At 47.1% G+C, this 23,118-nt stretch overlaps 2 protein-coding genes across 6 annotated transcripts in view; both read right to left on the bottom strand.

Moving 5' to 3' along the window:
- Positions 1-81: 81 nt before the first annotated feature.
- On the bottom strand, positions 82-18,487 carry fkbp15b (FKBP prolyl isomerase family member 15b). Of its 4 annotated transcripts, none has more exons than XM_030358688.1 (30): positions 18,261-18,487; positions 16,387-16,490; positions 14,655-14,733; positions 14,173-14,242; positions 13,962-14,036; positions 13,550-13,648; positions 13,012-13,161; positions 12,654-12,722; positions 12,387-12,530; positions 11,935-12,083; positions 11,560-11,608; positions 11,237-11,353; positions 10,828-10,912; positions 10,509-10,600; positions 10,140-10,230; positions 9,749-9,858; positions 9,550-9,648; positions 9,186-9,280; positions 8,815-8,917; positions 8,053-8,085; positions 7,274-7,445; positions 5,992-6,128; positions 5,346-5,501; positions 4,431-4,583; positions 3,858-3,947; positions 3,272-3,382; positions 2,622-2,729; positions 1,420-2,306; positions 861-1,005; positions 82-565 (listed from the first exon to the last, which is right to left on the bottom strand). In XM_030358688.1, the coding sequence occupies exons 1-30, from the start codon at positions 18,311-18,313 to the stop codon at positions 485-487; spliced, it is 3,906 nt and encodes a 1,301-aa protein (XP_030214548.1). In that variant the 5' UTR covers positions 18,314-18,487; the 3' UTR covers positions 82-484. The 4 variants fall into 4 exon arrangements, with proteins under 4 accessions (XP_030214548.1, XP_030214546.1, XP_030214549.1 ...); XM_030358686.1 differs by lacking the exon at positions 18,261-18,487 and adding an exon at positions 17,215-17,517; XM_030358689.1 differs by lacking the exon at positions 8,053-8,085.
- Positions 18,488-18,974: 487 nt separating this feature from the next.
- fgf17 (fibroblast growth factor 17) overlaps positions 18,975-23,118 on the bottom strand; it is a 4,752-nt gene continuing 608 nt past the window's right edge. The window contains exons 3-5 of one of the 2 annotated variants that reach the window (XM_030358691.1): positions 22,733-22,910; positions 21,326-21,432; positions 18,975-20,641 (exon numbers count right to left, since the gene is read on the bottom strand). In XM_030358691.1, coding sequence (XP_030214551.1) covers positions 20,327-20,641; positions 21,326-21,432; positions 22,733-22,910 — 600 coding nt within the window. In that variant the 3' untranslated portion in view covers positions 18,975-20,326. The remainder of the gene's footprint in view (positions 20,642-21,325; positions 21,433-22,732; positions 22,911-23,118) is intronic. The other variant, XM_030358692.1, reaches the window with a different exon arrangement.

Genomic DNA, 23,118 nt, shown 5'->3' with positions numbered 1-23,118 from the left:
GGTGAAAATGTAGCCTGACCAAATGTTCACAGGAATGTTCTCATGTATGTAACCCACACCACAAAAACACCAACAGATGTCTCAGGTTCAATGTAATTTATTTCAGAGATTGGGATTTTGATGAGGAATAATTAAAACGGACAGTTTAAAAGTAGATTAGAATTCACAAAGCAGAAAATGAAACATTTCATTCAGATCTCAGTGACCGAAGAGGCCTCTGATTCATTAAGTGGTCAGCTACAGAATAATTATAAAATAAAAAAATAACACGAAAATTAAAGACATTCAAAGACTCGACACAATCAACAGAAATGTCAGTTAGAGAACCACTGACGCTTGTTCATTTCCAGTTCACTCCACTCGTCCTCCATCCCGAGGCACTGTTCTTTTGTCCTGAATAGATACTCCTCTCACACGCAGGAACATTTTAAAAATCAAAACGTTCAAATTATAAAAACATGACGATCCTCTGCCGGGCACGGCCTCAACTCAGCCAGTCCAGGTCCTCTGCGTCATCGTCGTCCTCGCCGAACAGCGGCGTGGGGGGCGGCCGGCCCTTCAGACTCTGAGGTTACACGGTGGAAGGAACCATGACACAGGGGCCCCCAAGAACGCACACAATAATTCACAAAGTGAAATGCAAAACATAATTCTAAGAAAGTAAAATAGTAAATACGCCGTTGCAGACGAAAAAAAAGCTATGGTGCTCAGCAACGATACATTGCAACTTATACACATAACAAAACACAAGTTTGTAGCGGGGGGGGGGGGGGGTGGGGGTGGGTGGCAGGGGGGGGGGGGGGGGGTGGTACTGTGTGTAATCTGAGAGATCTACAGAGCTCTCCGGATCGTTCCCTTACCATCTCCTCCTCCTCCTCTTCCTCCTCCTCCTCCAGATGGTCGGGTGGTGGCTGCGATGGTTTGGCTGTTAGGGTGCTCTGGAAAAACTCCTCTTCATCTTCCTCCTCCTTCTCTTCCCGCTCCTCACCGAGACCGCCACACAGACTGAGAGGTGGTGGAGGTGCAGGGGTGTGCGTGTGCGTATGTGTGGGACACGCGTGGGTTTGGGCGCACGGTTGAGAGAGGAGGGGTGGAGAACCAATGAGAGGGAAGGAGGGGTGAGGGAAGGGTGAGAGTGACCAATGAGACAGAGGTATGAGATTATATATATATATATATATATATATATATATATATATATATATATATATATATATATATATATATATATATATATGCATGATATACATATACATACATTGACATAAACATACATACATACACACACACATGTATATATGTACAAGGGAGGGATGGACAGCGTCAAATTATGTGAGCCTTAATTATTGCAAGATAAGCATGCATTGTAAGAGGGAGGGGGACTGACAAGACGAAAGATGTTCAAACTCAAAGTCCTACCTCGTGCCGTCCCGCTGGGAATTGGGCGGGGGTGGGGGGTGCTTGGGTGGGCCGGTCCGTTCCTCGATCGTCACGGTGACGGCACCCAGGGGCTCCTCTGTGTCCATGCTGGCTCCGCCTCCTTCCAGTAGGGGGGCGGGTGCCATGACCTCGCTCCCTATGGGGTCGACCCCGGGACCCCCGGAGCTCCCTTCAGGCTCTGAAGAGCTGGCGGGCTCCTCCGTATGCCGGGAGGCGGGGCTTGGATCCAGATCAGCGGCGGTTGTTGTCGAGCGTCCTCGCTCCGGCTCCCCCTGGGTCGTCATCACATCCTGTCTGTCTGCTGGGGCGCTGGTCAAAGGGTCCGCTGTCGGCTCCGCCTCAGACGCCTTGGGCTCCGCCTCGGACGCCTTGGGCTCCGCCTCAGACGCCTTGGGCTCCGCCTCAGACGCCTTGGGCTCCGCCTCAGACGCTGCCGATGGCTCTGCCTCAGACGCCCCCGTTGGCACTACCTCAGACGCACCCGGCACCCCCTCAGAGGCCGTCGGCTCCGCCTCCGGCTCCTCCTCCTCTTCCCCCACGAACGTCGCCGGGCTCAGAGCGACTTCCGTCTCCACGGCGACGACCGCCTCCACCGACTCTACTGACTCCTCCTTTGCTTGCGTTCCTGCAAGTCCGTTCTGCACCACCCGCGCCTGCCCTTCTTCTGCGTCCTCCGTTTCTTTCTCGCCGTTGACCAGCGGAGCGGCGTCTCTCTGCCTCACATCACGTTCATTGTCCTCCATCGTCTCCTCTTCTTCCTCTTCTTCCTCCTCCTCCTCCTCCTCCTCCTCCTCGTCTTCCTCTTCCTGCGGTTCACGTTTAACCGTCTGTGTGTCCGAGCCGCTGAGGAGCTGGAGAGTCACGTTCTGGAAACGAAATCACACAGCGATACATGTTTTACTGTACTGTGATTTTCTTTCAGATGCAGGCCAATAAAGAGCAGGTGGGGCGAGGACGTCTTGCTCAACGATGCCTACAGGTTAGGCAGCCGATATTTGGGGATCGAACCCGGTAATAATTAGCCGTCCGATATTTTAACACAGGTACAAAAATACAAGTTAAAAACAAAAACGTAATGATACTATACATTCTAACTAACGCTCACTTGGAAATCTGTTTTGAGTTGTATCCTTGGGAAGAGTGTTTAAACTATGTAATGAGTGAATTTAAGAGCGTGGTACCTTGATGGTGGAAACGATGAGGCCCAGTACGACCTGGCCGGAGTAGGACTCCTCCACCTGGAACTGACCCCTCAAGGACTGGAAGACCCCGTTCATCACCCGCTTCACCTAGACATCAACACACACAGGGTCAACCCTCGGTTCATCACTCAATAACAGTGATGAACGATAATAATACACATGTGTTTGTGTGACTGTGTGTGCATTTGCCGGTCTATGTGTGTGCATGAATGCGTGTTCCTTTAAACCCACACCAGGCACCACGAGGTTATTATGTACAATAACAAGCTTATTATGGTCCATCTAAAATGGCAGAATGAATTAGGTCCGCCTGACCAAGTCCCGGCTACATTTGAGCCTTCTGTGTGTTTTTAGAATGGAGAACATATGTGCTCCGAACGAATCATTCATTAAAATGCGATTTACAATGCAAAAGAAAAAACAAAAGAGAAAGAGAAGCGAGAGAGAGAGAGAGAGAGAGAGAGAGAGAGAGAGAGAGAGAGAGAGAGAGAGAGAGAGAGAGAGAGAGAGAGAGAGAGAGAGAGAGAGAGAGAGAGAGAGAGAGAGAGAGAGAGAGAGAGAGAGAGAGAGAGAGAGAGAGAGAGAGAGAGAGAGAGAGAGAGAGAGAGAGAGAGAGAGAGAGAGCCGACCTCTCCAGCTGTATCCACCGCGGCCTGCTCCTCCATCTTCCCCTCCAGCTCAGAGACTCTCCCCTGGAGCCCCTCCCTCGCCGCCGCAGACCGCTGCTCCAACGCTGCGTACTGACCCCCGGCACCACAACACACAGCACTGTCACATCATTCACCAGTACCGGACCCCTGTCCCGGTCCCCAGCTGTTACGGTAGGAGTTACCACGCCTGTCCCTTTATCAACGGGCCGTAACCGGGTTACCTAAGAGGCCATGTCAATGCGATCGTTGGTAGGCTTATGACTATAACCATGGTTACTCTGCCTTACCAGCTTACCCTGTGCATGTAAACATACTCTATAAAAAGGGCTTGAACAGAGCAGGAGAACGGGCCAAAGTTGGAAATCGACCACAGGTTAAAAGCAACCTCCTTTTAGGGCGGGACAAAATGGCAAACTGTTTTAACTATGTTGAAACAGGAGATAGGTCGATATGTAGACATTAGATGTAGTTTGGGGGGTTGTGATAAAAGGTGTGTGTCTCTCTAGATAGCTGATGTAGCATTTGGGGTTGTGATAAAAGGTGTGTGTTGAGAAGGAGCGGCTACCTTCTCCTGCAGGAGCTGCAGAGCCTGGCTGTGGTCCTGATGCTGTGAATCCATCTGCTCTGCGTCTCTGGCCTGCTTCAATGATGCTAGCTGGGGAGCCGGCAGACAGGGAGGGGCCGGGTCCACAGGGAGACGGATTAAAATGTGTTCTGTACAACCAGTTAGTAAGGTTACACATTGGTGTCTGTTGAGTTACGGAGATATCTTACAGAAAAAAAGTCATTTGAGCGAGTTGACGTAGCTTTCGGAAGGGGATTTTAATAAGTGTATTTCTACATTTTAATAAGTGTATTTCTACAGTGGTCAGTCTAAGGGGTGTTTTGAAAACATTTAATTTTTTTATTTGAAAAACCTTTTCAAATTTTACTACTGCCGGCCGAGTTTGTGTCCACCAATTACGTGCTTGCAGAAACCGCCTCCAGCTATTTGCCAAAGGAAATACAAATCGAAAGAACGTCAGACACCCCTTTAAACCTTTTCTGAGAATCCTAGTTTCAATATGGTCTGAGTCGTGAGACTATTCAATCATCTATCAATGGCTGCTCATTAATCCCTCCCTGCTGGGATCAGTACCTTGTCCTGTAGCTGGCCCACCCTCTGCTGCAGAGCCTCTCTCTGCTCCGACACCTCAGACACCTCCCGTCTGTGCTGCTCCCTGCTGGCAGCAGCCGCCTTCTCACTCCTACCCCGCCACTCCTCCTCCAGCTCCGCCTGCAGCTGGGACAGCTGACACACACACACACATATATTTATACATATACACACACACATATACATATTTATACACATACACACATAAATATACACACATATTCACACACACACATAAATATTCAGACACACACACACACACACACACACACACACACACACAGTAGATCGATGAGGCTGGATACTACAGTAACACCTACAGGCCTCCTTAACGTGTACACACACGTCTTCCAACCATAAAAGTACATGAACCGATGAGTGAATCCAGAAAGGAAATCGCTGCACCGTGAACCAGTTCCACCATGCAGTAGCCCTACTGCATGGGGCGGTGTGGGAGGTCATGTGACGACCTGTTCCACCGTGCGGTGGAGCCAGTGGTCACGCGACTTCCTGTTCCACCGTGAGATGGAGCCGGTGGGGCTGGTCATGTGACTACCTGTTCCACCGCGCAGCAGAGCCGGTGGTCATGTGACTACCTGTTCCACCGTGCAGCAGAGCCGGTGGTCATGTGACTACCTGTTCCACCGTGAGATGGAGCCGGTGGGGCTGGTCATGTGACTACCTGTTCCACCGCGCAGCAGAGCCGGTGGTCATGTGACTACCTGTTCCACCGTGCAGCAGAGCCGGTGGTCATGTGACTACCTGTTCCACCGTGAGATGGAGCCGGTTGGGCTGGTCATGTGACTACCTGCTCCACTGTGCAGCAGAGCCGGTGGTCCCTGTTCTACTGTACAGTCGGTGATGGTGGACATGTGACCAGGTCATGTGACTGACTACCTGTTCCGAGGCCGCTCCGTCGTGGCTGCTCCTGGCCTTGCGGAGCTGCGCCCTCAGGCCGTCCACCTCCTCCTGGCTGCTCCTCCGCACCTCCTCCACCTCCTCGTCCCGCCGCAGCCGCTCTGCCTGCCACTTCCTCTTCCTGTCCGCCAGCGTCTGTGGAGGGGGAGGGGGCACACAGACAGGGGGACTAAGGCCCAATCCCATTTCTACCCCTTACCCCTTACCCTTACCCCTCCCCCTTGTTTTGAAGGGGTAAGGGGAAGGGGTAAAGGGTAGAAATGGGATTGGGCCTAAGGGCCTGTACCCTCTATTATGATATGACAGCAGATATAGAATATACGATGAAGATATAGTATTTGATATTGGCTAGGATGATGATCCTATATGATCATATCATTTAAGAATGAAGCCCCTTTATCCTATGTTATGATAAGTTATTGATATAGTTCTAAGTATAATGATTCTATATTCATGCAATTTAATGGTTCATGTATTTTGTTTTATGCAAGTGTTCTCTTTTGTTATGCAATGTCAATATCACCGAGGGAATAATACAGATAGCTGTACTTTATTCTGCTCTATATGATGATACAATATAGGACAGAACCAGGATGCGGATGAAGATAACGATGAAGATGCCCACCTTCTCCAGGTTCTCCTTGTCACTCCTCGCATCCTGCAGCTCCTCCTTGACCTCTCCCAGTGCCTGCTCCATCTCCTTACGTCTCTGCTTCTCCGCACGGTACTGAGTCTGGAGCGAGGCTACGCTCTCCTTCAGCTCTGGTGGGGGGGGGGGGGGGGGGGGGGATATGGTACAATGTTAAAGTCCTGATCCTTCTAGCACACCTAGCCTAACAAGCATACTAGCACAAATGGTCCACCAGCACAGCAATCCTAGAAGCATAGCCAGCTTAGATGCACAGCTAGGCTAGCTGCACAGCTAGTCGAGTTGGTTATGGTGTAACTGTTGGTGTAACTTCCAGACAAAAATAAATGTTGGGGGCCACTTATGGAATAACTAGCAGTGCTATAGGTCACATACGCACACAACAGTATGACATAACACCGAAAAAGAATGACATATTAACCCATATGGTAAGTAGGCTACATAGACTGTTGTGTATTCATGTTTACTTAACAGTATTTTTAATGTTTTTAGTGAATGTTGTACTTGGAGAGCAATGGTTGCCGAAGTCAAATTCCTTGTTTGTTTAAGCAAACCTGGCCAATAAAGCTGATTCTGATTCTGAACAATTCATTGACTGAAGGAGACAGTCTGACCGTGTCTGGACTAGTCCGTGGTCTGATGACCTCATCAGCTCTTGTCTCGTGAGTGTGATCTTAAACACATAGCTCTGTGTTTTGTGTCACTGGGCAGCCAAAAGCCTTCAGGACATATAAGTGACCTGATGAGACTCACAAGGTAGTGATGTCAGCACGATCGTGTGATACAATCATCTGCTTACACTGACGGCTACAAAACAACCAGGTGGACCGATGCAACGCAAGCTTCCTTCCCCAAGCAACTCAAACTCTAAAAATAGTCTTCAGAAAATCTCTTAATCTAAATAAAATAGTTGGGGATAAGGAGATGGACAGCTGACCAAGAGATATACAAGGACTGATAGAGGGACAGCCAAGTGGATAGATGGACTGACCGACGGGATGCTTGACCAACAGAATGAGCGACATACGAGAATACTGAGAGGACCAGCCAGCCAAACAAGACAGGGAGAGGCCGACAATCAAACAGAAAGAAAGACAGACAGACAGACAGACACAACTGTCAGCCAGGCAGACAGTTGGCGAGAAAGACGGAGAGACAGAACAAGAGACATACGAAAAAAGCGAGAGAGACTGAGACGACCAGCCAGCCGAAAAGACAAGAGTGACGGAGTGACAGCGTGACAGACAGGCCCGCCAACCTTCCAGCTGGATCTCCATGGCGCTGATGCGCTCCCCTTGGCCGACCCCCTCCTGCAGGGCAGCAGACAGTTTGATCTGCAGGTCCGTCGCCCTCTGCTGGCTGGAGGCCGCGTCCAGCTGGAGCTGAGCCGCACGGGTAACGGAGGACGCTAGGTCCTCGGTGAGACGCACCTGTAGGGGGCAGGGCAGGAGGGAGGGATGGGGGAGGGGGGGGGGGGGGGGGGGGTGGAGCAGCTTACAGTAACAGTCCTGCATCTGAACATGACACGGGAGACGACAGAGACACAACGCCGGCCCCTCTGTGAGAAAGGTGATGATGGTACTAGAGTGAGGCTAGCCTGATGCTAATTGTGATGCTAGCGCTACATGGCTCAGGGAGAGCTACCATGATGGGATGGGAGGAGGACTAGCAGGATGAGCAATGGGGGGGGGGGGGGGGGGGGTCAAAAGAAGGTTGGGGTAAGGGTGGAAGGAGAGATGGAAGAAAATAATGAGAAGGAAGAGGGAGAGAAAGAGAAAGGCGAGTTGGGTTAAAAGTCCCGTGAGCAGTTGAACCACGATAGTTTGAGAAGTAGAGATATAGGGAAAGGGAAATAGGGAGATTGAGAGAATAAAATAGAGAAATAGAGATAGGGAGAGATCGAGAGAAAGTAAGATCGCTCAAGAGAGAGAAAGAAAGATATAGAGATAAGAGATAAAAAAAGAGAGGGGGATAGAGCTCGAGAGAGATATAGTTAGAGAATGAGAGCGGTTGACAGATTGAGGAAACCAGTCTCACCTGGCAAGGACTTAGGTCTTGAAGGAGAGCATGCTGGGAAGACAGCGCCGTTAGCAACGGACAGCAGTCACCCAGGGAGGGTTCAGAAAGCATAAGCAGGTTAAACGTTTAGTGTGAAGAGCTTTAGAAAGTTACAGAAGAACACCCTCCCATTGCTCCTCCTCCTCCTAACCAATATCGGAGAGCTGGGACATACTTCAATACCGGCCACTCAGATGGTGTTGTGCAATCGTGAAGAAGGCCAGCTATTCATCTGGGGGTGAACTTGAATCGTCGTTTGGGTCTAACAGTGGGACATTCCGTTCGGATGATGGGGATGCTAAATGAGTGATACTAGAGCATTGATTGGCTTCTTGAAGGTAAAGTCTATACGTTATACAATAATTTGCTTGTCTTCTGTGTGAAATGTTGAATGTTTTGCTTTCAATTAATGTCCTTATTGTTCCTTTTTGTAATGGCAGCTCGAAAGATGCATGATCTGAGCCCCCGATTTTTAGAAGTCTATCTTTAGGTCATTAAGCAAGATGCCCTAACCCTATCTGCTCATTAATGACATCAATCAATAAAAATATATTGACAGAAATTTGTTTTCTTAAGAGTCTTAAATCACTAAATACTCAGAGTAAATAATAATTGGGATGTTGTGTTCTTCAATATCAATCCCAAACATCATACCAATAGACAACAACGTCTGGCTCTCTTGAACAAGGCCACGGTGACCGCCAAGTCATGTGACGTCACCAGGGACCAATGAGCACACACCTTGTCTTTCTCCGCCTCCAGAAGGCGCGTGTGGCTCTGTTGGCTGGAGGTCTGCAGGGAGTCGCTCCTCTGCTCCATCAGAAGGTTGCTTTGCTCCACGTGTCTAAACAGAGCGTTGCAGACACATCCACAATCAGAGTCTATCTGACACATTCGCAATTTTTACTTGTCCTTTCAATCTCTAGTGTCCATAGGCTTCCTGTAAACATCCTAGAGCAAGACGCCCACTAGCCGCTCGCTGCTCCTGAATGACATGTACCTGAACTCACTGTAAATCTCTGGTCTCTAAATATGGTTTTGTATGATGCATCGTTAGGTGAAAAAATACAGAGTCGACTTGGAATATAGGTGTAATGTTTTCAACAGCTCACCTCTGGTTCTGGTTGATGAGGTCCCCGATCTTCCGGTTCTGCTCCTCAATGCGGGAGCTCTTCTCAAACACCTCCTTCTTCAAACACTCGTTTTCCTGCAACAAGACAAAAGATACATCAGAAAAAAACATGGACCGATAAAGACCAGTAGAGACTTGTAAAGCATGATAAACAACACTCAAGAGGAGTAAAGACCGGTTAAAGAGTAGCAAAGACCATTAAAGAACGGCATAGACCTGTAAAGACCAGCAGGTACACACTGCTACCGTTTGATGCAGCATGCAACAGAATGCTAATAGAGTGTGCTACAAAATGCGACAGAAGGTTGCGATACAGAATACAAGGTAGGGATGCAGCAGGGCACCTGAACGAGTCTCTGGATGCTGTGCATGATCATGGAGGTTTCCATTGAGGCGTTGGAGAGGCCCGTTGACACACCACCCTGCCGATTGAGCTCCTCCATCTGGCACAGGGAGAACATTAACATTAAACTCACTTTCTGTTCAATGTTTATCTACGGTTCATGTTACGTGTTCGTGCTTTAATAAAGAACTGATTGAAACCTTTGAGCTCAGCTGGTCAACTTTATCGGCAACTTTACCGACGGCCAATCTGATCTCAGTGCTGTGCTGCCGGGCCTCTGTCATCAGGAAGGAAGTGACATCACCAGAGCCTAGGGAGGGTGATAATAAAAATATAATTTCCTTATTCTTTCAGTCCCTCCTTTGGGCACTAGATAATCTAGTGGTTAAGGTGTTCAGGGCCAAAGCTCGCTCGCTCGCACACACACACACACACACACACACACACACACACCTCCGAAATAATTAAATTGCAAAGAGGAGTGAATAAAACAAGACTTAAATTACCATTGTCTGTTCATCATTTACTTAGAAAGGGGCATGTACCACTCTTCTGGTCCATCCTGGGTCAGAACAGGACGGCAGGACTTACCCATGTAGGAGACACTCTGGGCGGGGTACCCGGGACCCAAGGGCTGGAGCTGTGCGGACGCCACTGCAGTTTGGCTGCCGTACGAGTAGGGCTTCACAGGGCAAGAAGAGGTCAGAGGAACACCGCATGAATATATCGCTTTTTGGATGGTAGAGCAAAAGTAGAAGAGAATAAAGTAAGGCAAGCAAACTGTTCCCTTATATTTGACAGTAGAGTGCCGTAAAAGTCGGGTGGAGTAGAGTAAATCTTAAACCCTGACAATACCATCAAAGACAGAACACATATTTACCAACACACACACACACAAACACACACACAGTGAGTGAGGCAGGGACGGAGGGAGTGAGAGGGAGGGAGTGGGTGTGGTACCTGGAAGGCGAGCCCTGAGCCTGGTATCCCAGCATGCTGCGGGGCGACGGGCATTAAGGCAGTATGCTGCACCATGTGAGGATGAGGATGCACTGGTGATGGGGGGAAAATAACACACACACACGTCAAACACACACATACGATTACAACCGTTACAGTGCAGTCAGTGAGGGGGTCATCCATAGAGGTTAAAGTCTATTAACTATGGCACACGGCAAAATGAATGGATTTGAACATTTGATTAAGTTAAGAACATTTTGAAAGTTTGTGAGTTTCATAGTGCGTGTGCGTGCATGTCTGTGTGTCCTGAGGACCAGACCTTGTGTGGCGGGGGGTGGGTTGGAGGTGATCTGAACGGGAGCTGATACTTCTCCTCTCTCCTTCCCCCTGGAAATACTGGAGTCCTGGAAGGGAGAACACATTTGATTGTCGTTTCAGGATTGTCCTATATAAAGCACTATGAATGGCCTTGTGTTAGAACAGTGCTGTATTAATAAACTAACCTTGCCTAACACATCACTCCCTCTCTCACTGTTTCAGAGCACTTGTCTGTCTTAGCATGTCCGTAACAAGGCACAAAATCCCATAAAAAAAATATATAAACATTTTATAAAAATAATGTACACTTCAGATTATAAAATCTTTGTCAATTCATGTCGGCCCGACTCCAGTATCGCGCTCCCCTCTGACTCCAGAAGGTCTGTTAATAGAAGCCTTTCTCTCCACACCTCCAGCTCTGAGTCACTGGATTCTGGCTGCCCGGACCCCCCCGCTAGGAACGGCAACATGGGCTGGCCCATTTTGGCCATGCGAGAAATGAGCTTTGCTTTGGCCGTGTCAGGATTCTGCAAGACACAAAAGAAACAGAAAATGGTGAATGAGCAATATTTGTAACGCCACTATTCACACAGTGTGTGTGTGTGTGTGTTTTTCTGTGTGTGTGTGTGTGTGTGTGTGTGTGTGTGTGTGTGTGTGTGTGTGTGTGTGTGTGTGTGTGTGTGTGTGTGTGTGTGTGTGTGTGTGTGTGTGTGTATATATATATATCTCTTACCGCCAGCTGTTCACTGAGGGAGTTGGACTTGGCACGCAGGGGATGTTCTCTAAATAAAAAAATAAAAAATTAAATTACTTAGTGTGAAATTGGCTATTAATTACTATTTAATAATTGAATAGACACTTCCAGCGAATTCAGATACATGTCAGAAAAGTTAAATGTAAGTTAATAATAGGGTGTCATACACCATCATACCCAAAATAATTCCAACCCACGTTCCCTCTCACACATACTTTAGTTACTAAAACCAAACAACACTTTCCACTACACCAAAACACAGAAATAATCCCCGGACATAAGAGTAAGCCGTTAGCTCTCGAACGCTAGCTCTCAGACGCTAGCTCTCGGGCTGCAGTCCGCCCTCCCCCTCACCCAGGTCTCCCTGGGCCGGAGCTGGTTGTGGGGGCCAGGCTATCGGGGGTCAGGTTCTCCATACTGGGGGCTGGTGAAGGGGTCAGCGAGGGGGCGGGGGAGGGGGCAGCACTGGTCAGGTCCGACCCGCTGTCCCTGGCTAGCTTAACCTGGGGACCAGGAGAACCGTTGCTCAAACACACATGGGCATTCTTTATACACTTGTTTTGGTAAAACAATTAGAAATCTAAAGAAATGTTACTTTACCGGAATACATGCAATGCAAGTTACGTTAATGTGGTTTTGCTATCATTCCATTGACATCAACCGGCTCTAAATCACCTCAAACTTACTTACCTGCTGGTAACCAACATTAATTACACAGTAAATAAACATAGTCATAAATAAGAATGAGTCAACATTTCTAGCAGGTTAACATTTGTACTGCTTGATAGTGGACCGTATTTACGCACCCGTCGAAGCTCCACCTCGAACACCAGTGTGCTGTCAGCGGGGATGCGACCAGCCAATCCCTTGGAGCCATAGGCCAAAGTGGGCGGGATCACCATTAGGCGACGCCCGCTCTTCTTCATCCCCACCATGCCCTCATCCCAACCCTGAGGATGAAAGACAAAGAGCGGAAGAAAGAAAGAAAGTAAAACAGTTAACGTCAACAAATAAGAACGACATAAGCCAACAGCGTGAATGGCGGGATGCTGAGGTAAACGTGAGGGACTCACTTTGATCACCTTCCCAGATCCCAGCTTCATCCTCAGCAGCTTGTCCTTGTTCACGTTGGAGTCAAACACCTGCAGCACAGACACACCTCACTGTGATTGGCTGATAGGGAGTCAATGTGAAGTTGATTGTACTTCATCATTAAACCTAATTGTCATATACATTTATGTATTTAAACATTCATCACAGGAGCGCGAGTAGAAAGAGAATGTGAATGACACATAGCATAGGATCGCGGGTCAGCATCGAACCTGCGGTCACTTCAGATTCCACATACTGGGTCAGTTCTGGGTGGAGGTGCTAGTGGGAACCTACCCGACCCAGGGCGTGGTTCTGGGTGGAGGTGCTAGTCGAACCTACCTGACCCAGGGCGTGGTTCTGGAGCAGCCAGCCGGTGTAGGCCACCTCAAGGGAGTCTCCCGCCTCCACCGCAGGGCCCTCCCCCAGGCCCAGCTCCTGCATTACCACCCCCCCCAGGGTGGGGGCACTGTTCACCTTGGCCAGACACACCTACAGCAACATCATAATGATCAATACAAGTGGTAAGAATAATAATAATAAAGCTTCTGGTTTTCTTCTTGATGAAGACTTCTGGGCTGCATGTCGAATCTCGTGTCTCTTCTCATGGAAATGCTTTCATTGAAACATCGAATCTACGCTTGTTTTGAGTTTGTGTTCGACTGAAACCTTTTCAAAAGACCCAGATCTTACAAATTGTGTTGCAGAGAAGAGCACAGAAGCATGTAATTGAGATGGGATGGGATATTGAGTTCCAATTAACTATTAGACCTGCAGCTTTTAGCCATACTCAAATCACCTTTTGAGATGAATCCATATCTTTCAAGACTATCTAATAATGTCCTTCAACTAGCCGTGTAGGTCATCCATGAGAACGTACCTCCTTACAGAAGTCGGACGCTATTTTCTCTGTATCGAACATCAGCGACCAGTTGGTACGCTGGTCGTCGTAGAACGTACAGTAGTTGTTTGGCTGGACCTGAGAAGAGGGATTTGGAGGAAGAAGTAGAGAGAGAAAGAAAGACATGGAGAGAGGGAGAAAGAGCCATAGATAGATATTTAGAGAGAGGGAGAGAGAGATAGATGGAGAAGGGTAGGGAGTAGGAAATAGAGGAGGAAGAAGAAAAAAAGAATATGCAAGAGGGATAGATCAAGAAGGAGAAAGATTTTATTGTTGCGTTGATGTATGGATTGTATTGCATTGTCGTCGATACCCTGAAATCCACACCACTGTTCCTTGGTTTGGTGTGGGAGTAGGATAATCTATTTGATTATTACACACCAGAACCCACCGTAAAGACGAAACTTGCATGGATGGTGGCTGCGGCCACCTGCTTCTGCTGGCTCAGGTACAGCAGGAGTTTGTGCTGCAGGGGAGAGTTCAATACAGAGAGAGAGAACGAGAGAGATTTACCATACACAGAGAGAGAGAGAGAGCTTTACAACATGTTAATGAAGACCGGCTGAGGATCGGAAAGGCCTGAGTCTGAGTGGACATCTAACCTCTTTCGATGAGAGATTCCCCAGGACAGCAGCTCCCAGTTTGCCCTGGTTTGCGTACTGTCCATTTATGCTGGGAAGGAGATTACAAGGGATATTCATACGGTTTCTCTGTTCACTTACTGGTAGTTCATACTGGGAAAGACCATGCAAATATATATAGAGTTCCTATATTTATGCCTGTGAATACTGGTCAAGACAGAGAATATTTCCGGGGAAAACGGAATACAAGGGATATTGACATGTTTTCTCTTGTTATGAACGGTTTGTTAAAATTTGCAACACAAGGATGCATGAGATTCACTACGACTAAAGAACCTTAAGAGTTCCTATTCTGAACTTCATTCACGCTGCTTCTTCATTAATCACTGCAGTTGTATTCTCATCTCTCCAATAACATTCAACTGTTTTCATTTTACACATTGGACCCGTGAACCATGTTCTACAGACATAACGGAGGGTTCTCAGAAAGACCGGTGGCTTACTATCTGAAGGCTTGGACTGCCGTGGCGAGAAGGACCGCCGGCGCGCCCGGGGGTGGAGCCTGTTTCTGGCCTGCCAGGCCTGGAGGAGGAGAAGGAGGGGCTCCGCTTCAGTTGGTTTTTTAACAACGACAAAACAAGCAACGGAACTGTCCCATTTCTGGTCCACATTGCCTCTGAATCCGAGATCCTTTGGGTGCCACTGTTACTGAAAAGACTCATCTTGGATCAGCGCCCAGTGAATACGGATTCTAGTGTTACGTTTTGAGGAATTTCATTTAAGGGCTGGATTTAAATATACATTTCTCTCAATCCATTTCTCGGTTTTGTACCGATTTGGAAGCCTGGAATTCCAAACGTATATTTGCCATTAGTGACGTATTAATGTGCACCATGGCCATAGCTAGCCATGGAACTAATATCACCAATTTCATGTTTCATTTGCTCTGCAGATAAGGTCTGGCTCGCCTCCCATACAAAATGAGACAGACCGACCAATCACACCCGCGGGATAAATATGATGATGGTGAAGAGGAACACCGTAGAGGCATGTTCCCCAACAAAGACAGCTGACGTAGAACACGCTGTTTATTACACTATCGAGACAGGACTAAACTAAATGGATGATATATTTCCCTTAAAGAAGAACCAACGACTGCACGTAAAGCTTTTGTTGAGAAGAAAGATGTCTTTGCTGCTAGAATGTTGTCTGTTTACAAAAGGGCTCAGCGCTGCACCCCCCGTTTCGTTGCTTTGATTGGTCGTGGGCCTTGCGTCCAGAGGTATTTTGGCCTGCGCCCCATGAAAATAAATGGAGAAGATCCACACTAATTTCAGTTTACAATTCGTCTGGCGATGTAGGGCTAGGCTTTATCCAACTATGAAGTCCCGAGGTTCGGATCTCAGTCCTTATCTCCACCATCATCGGAGCTACGTCCTATGAGGGGACATTACTAACAGTGTAACGGTGCTCTTGCCCATGGTGGACTCGCTTGCCATGGGGCTCCTCGTTACGGATTAAGCTGTGCTTGTGGAATGTGAATTTGTGTACATAGATTTCATCCCAATCTATTTCCACATTCGTGGGCCATTAGTGGACTGAAATAGGATATTTTCATAGCAATGCAAACATCATCACAAGATCCTGCTTCACCACGTGTGAGGGTTAGGCTAACAACAATAACAAATATTTTAATTTGGCACAGAGTGATTAGGCCTTCAGTTTAAGTCTTATTTAAAGTATAGTAGCACATCAAATTATCCATTCTAGAATGTAAGCATGTCTTTCTTTTTATAGTGTGTATGTTTCACGCACGCCAAAAGGTTGTGTTTGTCATATTGATAATTGCTCCTTAAATGCAGTAAGACTGTGGATGTGGTGGTTGTGGATGTGATGGTTTTGGATGTGGTGGTGGTTATTGTTGTGGATCTGGTGATTGTGGTTGTGGATGTGGTGGTTTTGGATGTGGTGGTGGTTATTGTTGTGGATCTGGTGGTTGTGGTTGTGGATGTGTTGGTTTTGGATGTGGTGGTGGTTATTGTTGTGGATCTGGTTGTGGTGGTTGTGGATGTGGTGGTTTTGGATGTGGTGGTGGTTATTGTTGTGGATCTGGTTGTGGTGGTTGTGGATGTGGATGTGCTTCTGGTGTTGTAGTTGTGGTGGTGGTGACTGTGGGTGTTGTAGTTGTAGTGGTTGTGGATGTGGTTCTGGTGGTGTAGTCGTGGTGCTGTTTACCTGCTCCAGAGTTCTTCTTGGGCTGCTTGGGAGCAGTGTACTGGAAGGACTCGTTGCCCTGGCTGGACGCCTGGTCCAGTCCGAACAGGGAGGCCAGCTTGGCCCTGTGGAGCCCAGACAACAACGATAAGAACTCAGCACATACTCTCCCATCTCAAGAACCCCATTTGTCCCTGAGTGACAGGTGTTCTCCATGGTTATCCTCACTCCCAGTGCCTTGAGAAAACTACAGCCCCAAACCTGGATGGCTATAGTCATTTGTCTCAAGTACGAGCCTCCAATTCCTGGGGTCGTCGGTTCAAGTCCTGCTAACTGTTCAGTCTCGAAACAGTCAACCCTCCTGTTATACTGCAAGCCGAGAAAGACTTCCAAAGTGGACGAACCAATTGTGCTAAATTCATATGTACAACACAGAAACATTCATTATGAACCCAGTCCCGTACAAGCTAACAGTGAATCACACTCGTTTGAAAAGCAGCTCACTCAAATCCTCAATTTGGATTTCAAATCTCCTGTTTTTCAACCCTCGGCATTTCCTAACACCCTCTAATCTTGCACGGAAGTCGAACAGTTACAGCCGTCGCTATAGCAGTAATAAGCTATGGTACAGTAGTCGACCACAATAACCACATTCATTCACCAGTGCTGCAGAAAACCCTACTTCAACTGTACCTCCTCCACTGCAATGGTCGGTAACACAGACCAAAAACAATTGTAATGGCAACGCTATGCCTGTTAGTCACGCAACCCTCATGAAGGAAATGCATGGAGTCCTGAAGGCATAAATAACAGCTGGCGTCGAAGAGAACTTGACCGTATTATACCAACCCCTGGAACTCCCTCCACAAGTATTCATCGATGTCTCCCACCACAGACATTGTGAATGCAAGCAGGCCTTGGTCTCCAACAGAGAAGAACTGGGAGGTGGAGGAGGAGGAGGATGAAGACCTGTCTGCTTGCATGGGTGAGCCCTCCATTCAAGACCTTTCTAGCCGAACACCCTCTGTCCGACAGAGGGGTGAGCGTCCCTGCCTGTTGTGCTCCAGTGAAGCTCACACCTCGATGGAAGATTGAACAGCATGACACAGCATGGAGAACCAGGCGTGGCACTGAGGTATCTCCTCTCACAAAACACGGACCAGTGCAGAGTGAAGCTGGGCTTCCCTCTCTCTCTCTGCCTCCTCCTCCTAACCAGGAGCATGTGACCCTAGCAGCCCTCACACTCCTCCTCCAACTACAGCCCTTACCAGGCCTATAACTCCATTCAGGGGGATGTGTGTGTGTGTGAGAGAGAGAGAGAGAGAGAGAGAGAGAGAGAGAGAGAGAGAGAGAGAGAGAGAGAGAGAGAGAGAGAGAGAGAGAGAGAGAGAGAGAGATGCAATACTAGTGACAGTCCGATAACGTTGTCAAGCCATAACCGAAGATTTTCTACTTTGTTGGCAAGAGCTGTCAGTCCAATATCTGTGACTTTAGGTTTGGAGCCCTGAATCGGTCATGGCACCTAGGCGGCCCACGGAAAGTTTGCTTCTCAAATCAACTCATTCAAGGACTTGAAAATCAGAATACATTAAATATTGACAAGAGGTTTCTCTATGTAGGCCTACCCTACCTTTACAGGTCTAAGTAAAGGTTTCTTGCAAAGTTCAGGCTGTGTCTGACGTAGTGTGTGGTAGTTGGAAACATGTGACAAATGATTTCTGTCGAAGCAAGCGTAGCAGAGGTAACGTTCATTACGTTATACGTTGTTGTATCGCTCATTGGTATTAATCAAGAGCTGGGGACGCCGTAACCAATCCCTGTTCTGGTCCAAAGTCCATATCAACTTTGGAAATATCCAAGCTCTGAGGGTTTGTTGTCTGAGGTGGAAAACTTACCCCCCCGAAGGAGACAGGAAATCTCCATCCTCTTCGTCGGCGCCACCAAACATGTTAAATGCGTGTTAATACTCGTTCGTATTTATTAAAACATAAAAACGAATGGATATAACAGCGCAGGGTGTCTAGTTTTTGTTTATGTTTACGATAACCTGGTGGCTTTTCTTTCCAAACACTGAAAAAAGTGCAATCAGCTTCCTGGTTGTGGGGAATCAGCTGACTGACCACCTGACCGGGCGTGATTTCGGAGACATGCCTCTAGAGGGCGCCAGAGTGATGCAAACCTACCGCTAGCAACACATGCTAAACCGCATCAACCGGTAGGATTTCTGAGATCATTTCAGAGACATGCCTCTAGAGGTCACCAGAGAGGTGAAAACCAACCGCCAGCAACACATACAGAACCACATCTACCGGTAGGATATCTGAGGTATTTTCTGGAGTATTTGACGTCTAATTTATGCCTTTATGTTGTCTTATTTGACATAGCTGTTTAACTGATATATTTGAGTTCTTATTTCTCAACTAGGATGACTTTTCCTCCCTCATCACTTGGTGATTTTTTTGACCCGAATGGGAGAATTATACACATAACTCTAAATCCGTAACTTCGATCATGCAACCATATCGTATCCTATATTACTGCAGGTTATTATTATAAATATTGTGTTGTTTACTTGCACAAACATGCATTAGAACAGGGTCACAACTTAAGACAATGTTTGAGTACTTTTAATGAACCACAGCGGGATACATCCTCGATACATCAGCAGATGAGACAAACGATGACGGGAGAGGATTAGCGATGATGAGGGCATGAATGCCAACCCCGCGCGACACTCAGTCAACTATGACGTCCCGCAAATTGTTCCTTCAAGAGGCATCTCGCATCAGTCCTGAAATAGATGTCAATACATTTCTTTACCCGTGGAAACCAAACGAACTCTTGTGATCTCCTGGCCAGCCAATCGGGGTTTCTTATCAACACCCATTAGGCCTTAATGGCGCTAATATCACTGGTGAGTTTTATCTGGTCCAAGTGCATCGGAGCTCCTTCCGTCCGTCGCTACTCTTTTAATCAGGAGGTAGGCTATTGGAGTGGAAGGCGGTGAGCTGCGTGTTGTCCCAGCAGGGGTCACGCCGCAGGACCTGCAGGCTGGGCTCTTATAAAATGTATGTGGCTGTTGTATGGCAGTATGATATGGTGGTTTGCTGTATGATCTGTGTTTTTGTGATGTGATGTGGTAAATTAAATATGTTATTTTTGTTTCATAACGGACCAAATATACAATGTATTGCACTATTTATATAAGATTTGAATGCCTTTACATTATGATGCATTTTGGGTGATTTCGGTTTGTTTGTTTGTTTGTTTGTTTGTTGTTTGGTTTGATGTTGTCTGTATCGTGTGTTGTGGGATGTTGTGTCATTGTTGCCATTCTGGCGTGTCTAGGCAGCTTGTGTTGTCCTTATAAAAAGGGGAGAGGGCTCTTAATTTGGAAATCTATTTTGGCCCCACTGTACAAAGCTGTGATCTGAAGGGTCACAGCGTTTCATTTGTCTGCAGGTTTGTGGTCAGTCTGTGTTTATTAACACCCTCACCCTCATGGCCTCTCATCTCATATACGTTACTGGCACTACTGCCAGTGAGTGTAAAAACACACACGTACACACTCACACACAAATACACACACGCACACACACGCATACACACGCACACACACGCACACACATACATGCACACACACACACACACACACACACACACACACACACACACACACACACACACACACACACACACACACAGGTCTATTAAATATCATCCATCTTCCTCTCTCTTCCATATTTACACACGATTGTCAATGCAACACATCGCCTCACTGACCTCGGCAGTGTCTTTGTTTCTCTCACTCTATCTCGCTCTCTCTATCTCACTCTCTCTGAATAATAATATACAAAAATAAATTCACATCGTCTCCTGTCCCGGCGATGTCATCATCAGTCCGAGTCATCACCACCACAACCATGACACCACATCCACCGTGGTCATCGCTGGGGCGGGCTCATGAGGAGGAGGAAGTTGGGGGAATGGACGTGGGGGGGGACTTGCGGTTCCGCTTGGCTCGCCGTATGGGCGGGAAGCGGATGAACTCAAAGTGTTTACTGTGATCCGTGTTGGGGAAGGGCGGGGGGCCCTTGTGGAGCCTCTTGATGAAGTGGACCTCGCGCTGGTTCTGCCGGGTCCGGGAGGCCCTCAGTGGTCGGCCCTTGCGGGTGAAGCCCACGAAGCAACCGTCGTAGCGGGCGTTCTGGAAGGCTGTGTAGTTGTTCTCCAGGACGATCTCGGTGAAGATACAGTCCATGCCCCGGCCGTTGGGCTGGGGAGAGAGAGGAAGAGTATATTAGATGATCTCTTTGTAATTCTACTACTGTCCTGGTTCCTGCTGGGATGACCAGAATGAGAACATTATGATCCTCCATTATCTTGACATGCAACAAACAGCAGGATATTATTATTAGCACCTTTTAATGTGAAGATACTTGGGATAAGATGGGAAATGCTAGAGTTCAAGGGTTTAAACATCTCATAAGAAGAATTGAGTATTCAAATGATCTTCATTCATTATAAATGAATGCTCTTGATCAATGTGTTGCATTATCTAACGCTGTTACAAAACATAACAAAGCTCTAAGATGTTTCTCTCTCTCTCTCAAGGCACATATACTGACATATATTGAGATATATACTGTATCTGTATGGATTTGATATTTATATATTTCGCGGATGTGATCTAAAGGGCATAAGGATGATATATCTCTTTTGGCCTATAGATGGAAGCAAAGTAAACCAGGGTTGCCTTATTCTAAAGTAAAAATAGGTCAAGCGTCTACAACACATTTGACTGCTGTAGACACCTAATAATAATAATGGTGTGATTCGTCTAAATAATCGGAACACATACATGCACGCACGCACGAAAATAATGTTAAAATCATCTTAAATAAATCAGAGTCGACTGAAGGAGTTGGAGAAGGAATAAGAAGAGAGACTGAAGACAAACCTTTCCCACTAGTTTCCCCTTTCTGTTCATGCAGAGATAGCGACCGCTTTCTGCTCCTCGGATCCGAACTCTGCTGCCGAACGTGTCCGTTTCTACATACAGACGGGCTAGGGACAGAGCCAAAACAAGAAACAGTTCATGCAATAGTATAAATCCATATTATTCATCGTCAGAAAATGAAAAACATCACCCCTAAAACACACACACATGTCTTATATCTCCCTCTCTCTCTCTCTCTCTCTCTCTCAAACACACACATACGCACAATCTCAAACCAAATATAGCTTCTACTGTGTGGTCATTCAAATATATAGTATATGTATAGTAATTTAAAATACAAATAGTAGAATTTGTTTAACTGACCAACTTGATCAAAATATGTAAATGGTGGCCTACAGGCAAGACAAACCATTTCAGAGGTGGAGCAGATCAGACGTGTCCTCAGATCTTCCCAAAAAAAAATATTTTGACATTAAGATGCCCAAACAATAGTCAGCAGGCTTACTCCGCTAATTCTGTTTATTCAAGTGCAGTAGGCCTATATAATCCAAAATCGGCGTAACGACGGTTTGATATTCCTACTCTGTGCGATTGAGAATTAGGCTACATTTCCTCAATAATCCATTTTATTGATCGATTCCCTAATTTCTTTATTTTTTATTTCGTTTTTATTTTATAGTATTTCATCATTCCCATTAATGTTCCAAGATTAACAGTAACATTAAAGACTTATAAAGTCCATCATTAGGCTACATCGCTTGGTTTCAATAAACAACTCGATAAATCCAATCAAAGAATCATTAACAGTCTGGATCGATCACGCAGTGTCCTTGGTTGCCCATTGTGATTTAATTGGGCCCTAACACATTTTAAATGAACGCTTTAAGGAAATAACTAAGGTGGGGGTCCATTTCCATGCAAACTAAAACATAACGAGGTGTTCAACGTGATGGCCCTGTCTCGTAACGGTGATCGGCGTTAGAAGAGAAACGGGTGGAATACACACGTGGACTGCATTGAAACCGTGAGTGCGTTATCACTTCATTAAGACCCCTCGCCCGCCCCGCGCCGATGTGTATTGGTGCCGTGCCGTGGACAAAAGACCCCCGCTAATCAGCCCATCACCAGCCAGACGAAGAGGCCTTCAGTTTGGATCGGAGGGACATATTAACATAGAGGCCCTGAAGTACAGCTCCTCGTAGAGGGTGGGACCTCCGGCTACCTGTAGAGGTAGCCGTGCCCCCCCCCCCCCCCCCCACCCCCCCACCCCAACCCAGACCCACCCAGACCCCCTGACGAGAGATAGCTTCAAATCCACAGCCATGAGCAAATGTTTTCCAAAGGTGGAGTATTGAACGCAGAGAGGTGGGAGGATGGAGATAGAGGTGGGAGGTTTCGGGGGCTTACCGAAGGTGTTGCCGTCCTCGGCGGTGGCGGAGACCCGCTTGCCCTGAATCTGGACGTGCTTCCCGCTGGTGCGACTGTAGAGCTGGTAGACCCTGACCTGTCTGCGGCTGAGCTGGTCCGTCACCGCGCCCTGCGTCCTCACATACTGGTTAAAATTAGGAGACGGGTGATTCTCCCCCTTTTTATAAAAAGGGAAAAATAACAAATATTTTTCAAATATCTAAACTTTGATGATATTTGTCAGAAATTTTAGAAAAAATATATTTTTTGTGTAATTTGCAAGAGGAACCAATTCTACCCATTAACACGAACAAATCATCTCGCTCAGGTTAGCCGCCCTAGATTATGGCAATTCCAATATAGGCTACATAAAACATGTAGGCCTA

The sequence above is a fragment of the Gadus morhua genome, chromosome 6 (genome assembly GCF_902167405.1).
Source record: "Gadus morhua chromosome 6, gadMor3.0, whole genome shotgun sequence".
Taxonomy (NCBI): Eukaryota; Metazoa; Chordata; class Actinopteri; order Gadiformes; family Gadidae; genus Gadus; species Gadus morhua.
This window is presented reverse-complemented; position numbering and strand designations above follow the sequence as displayed.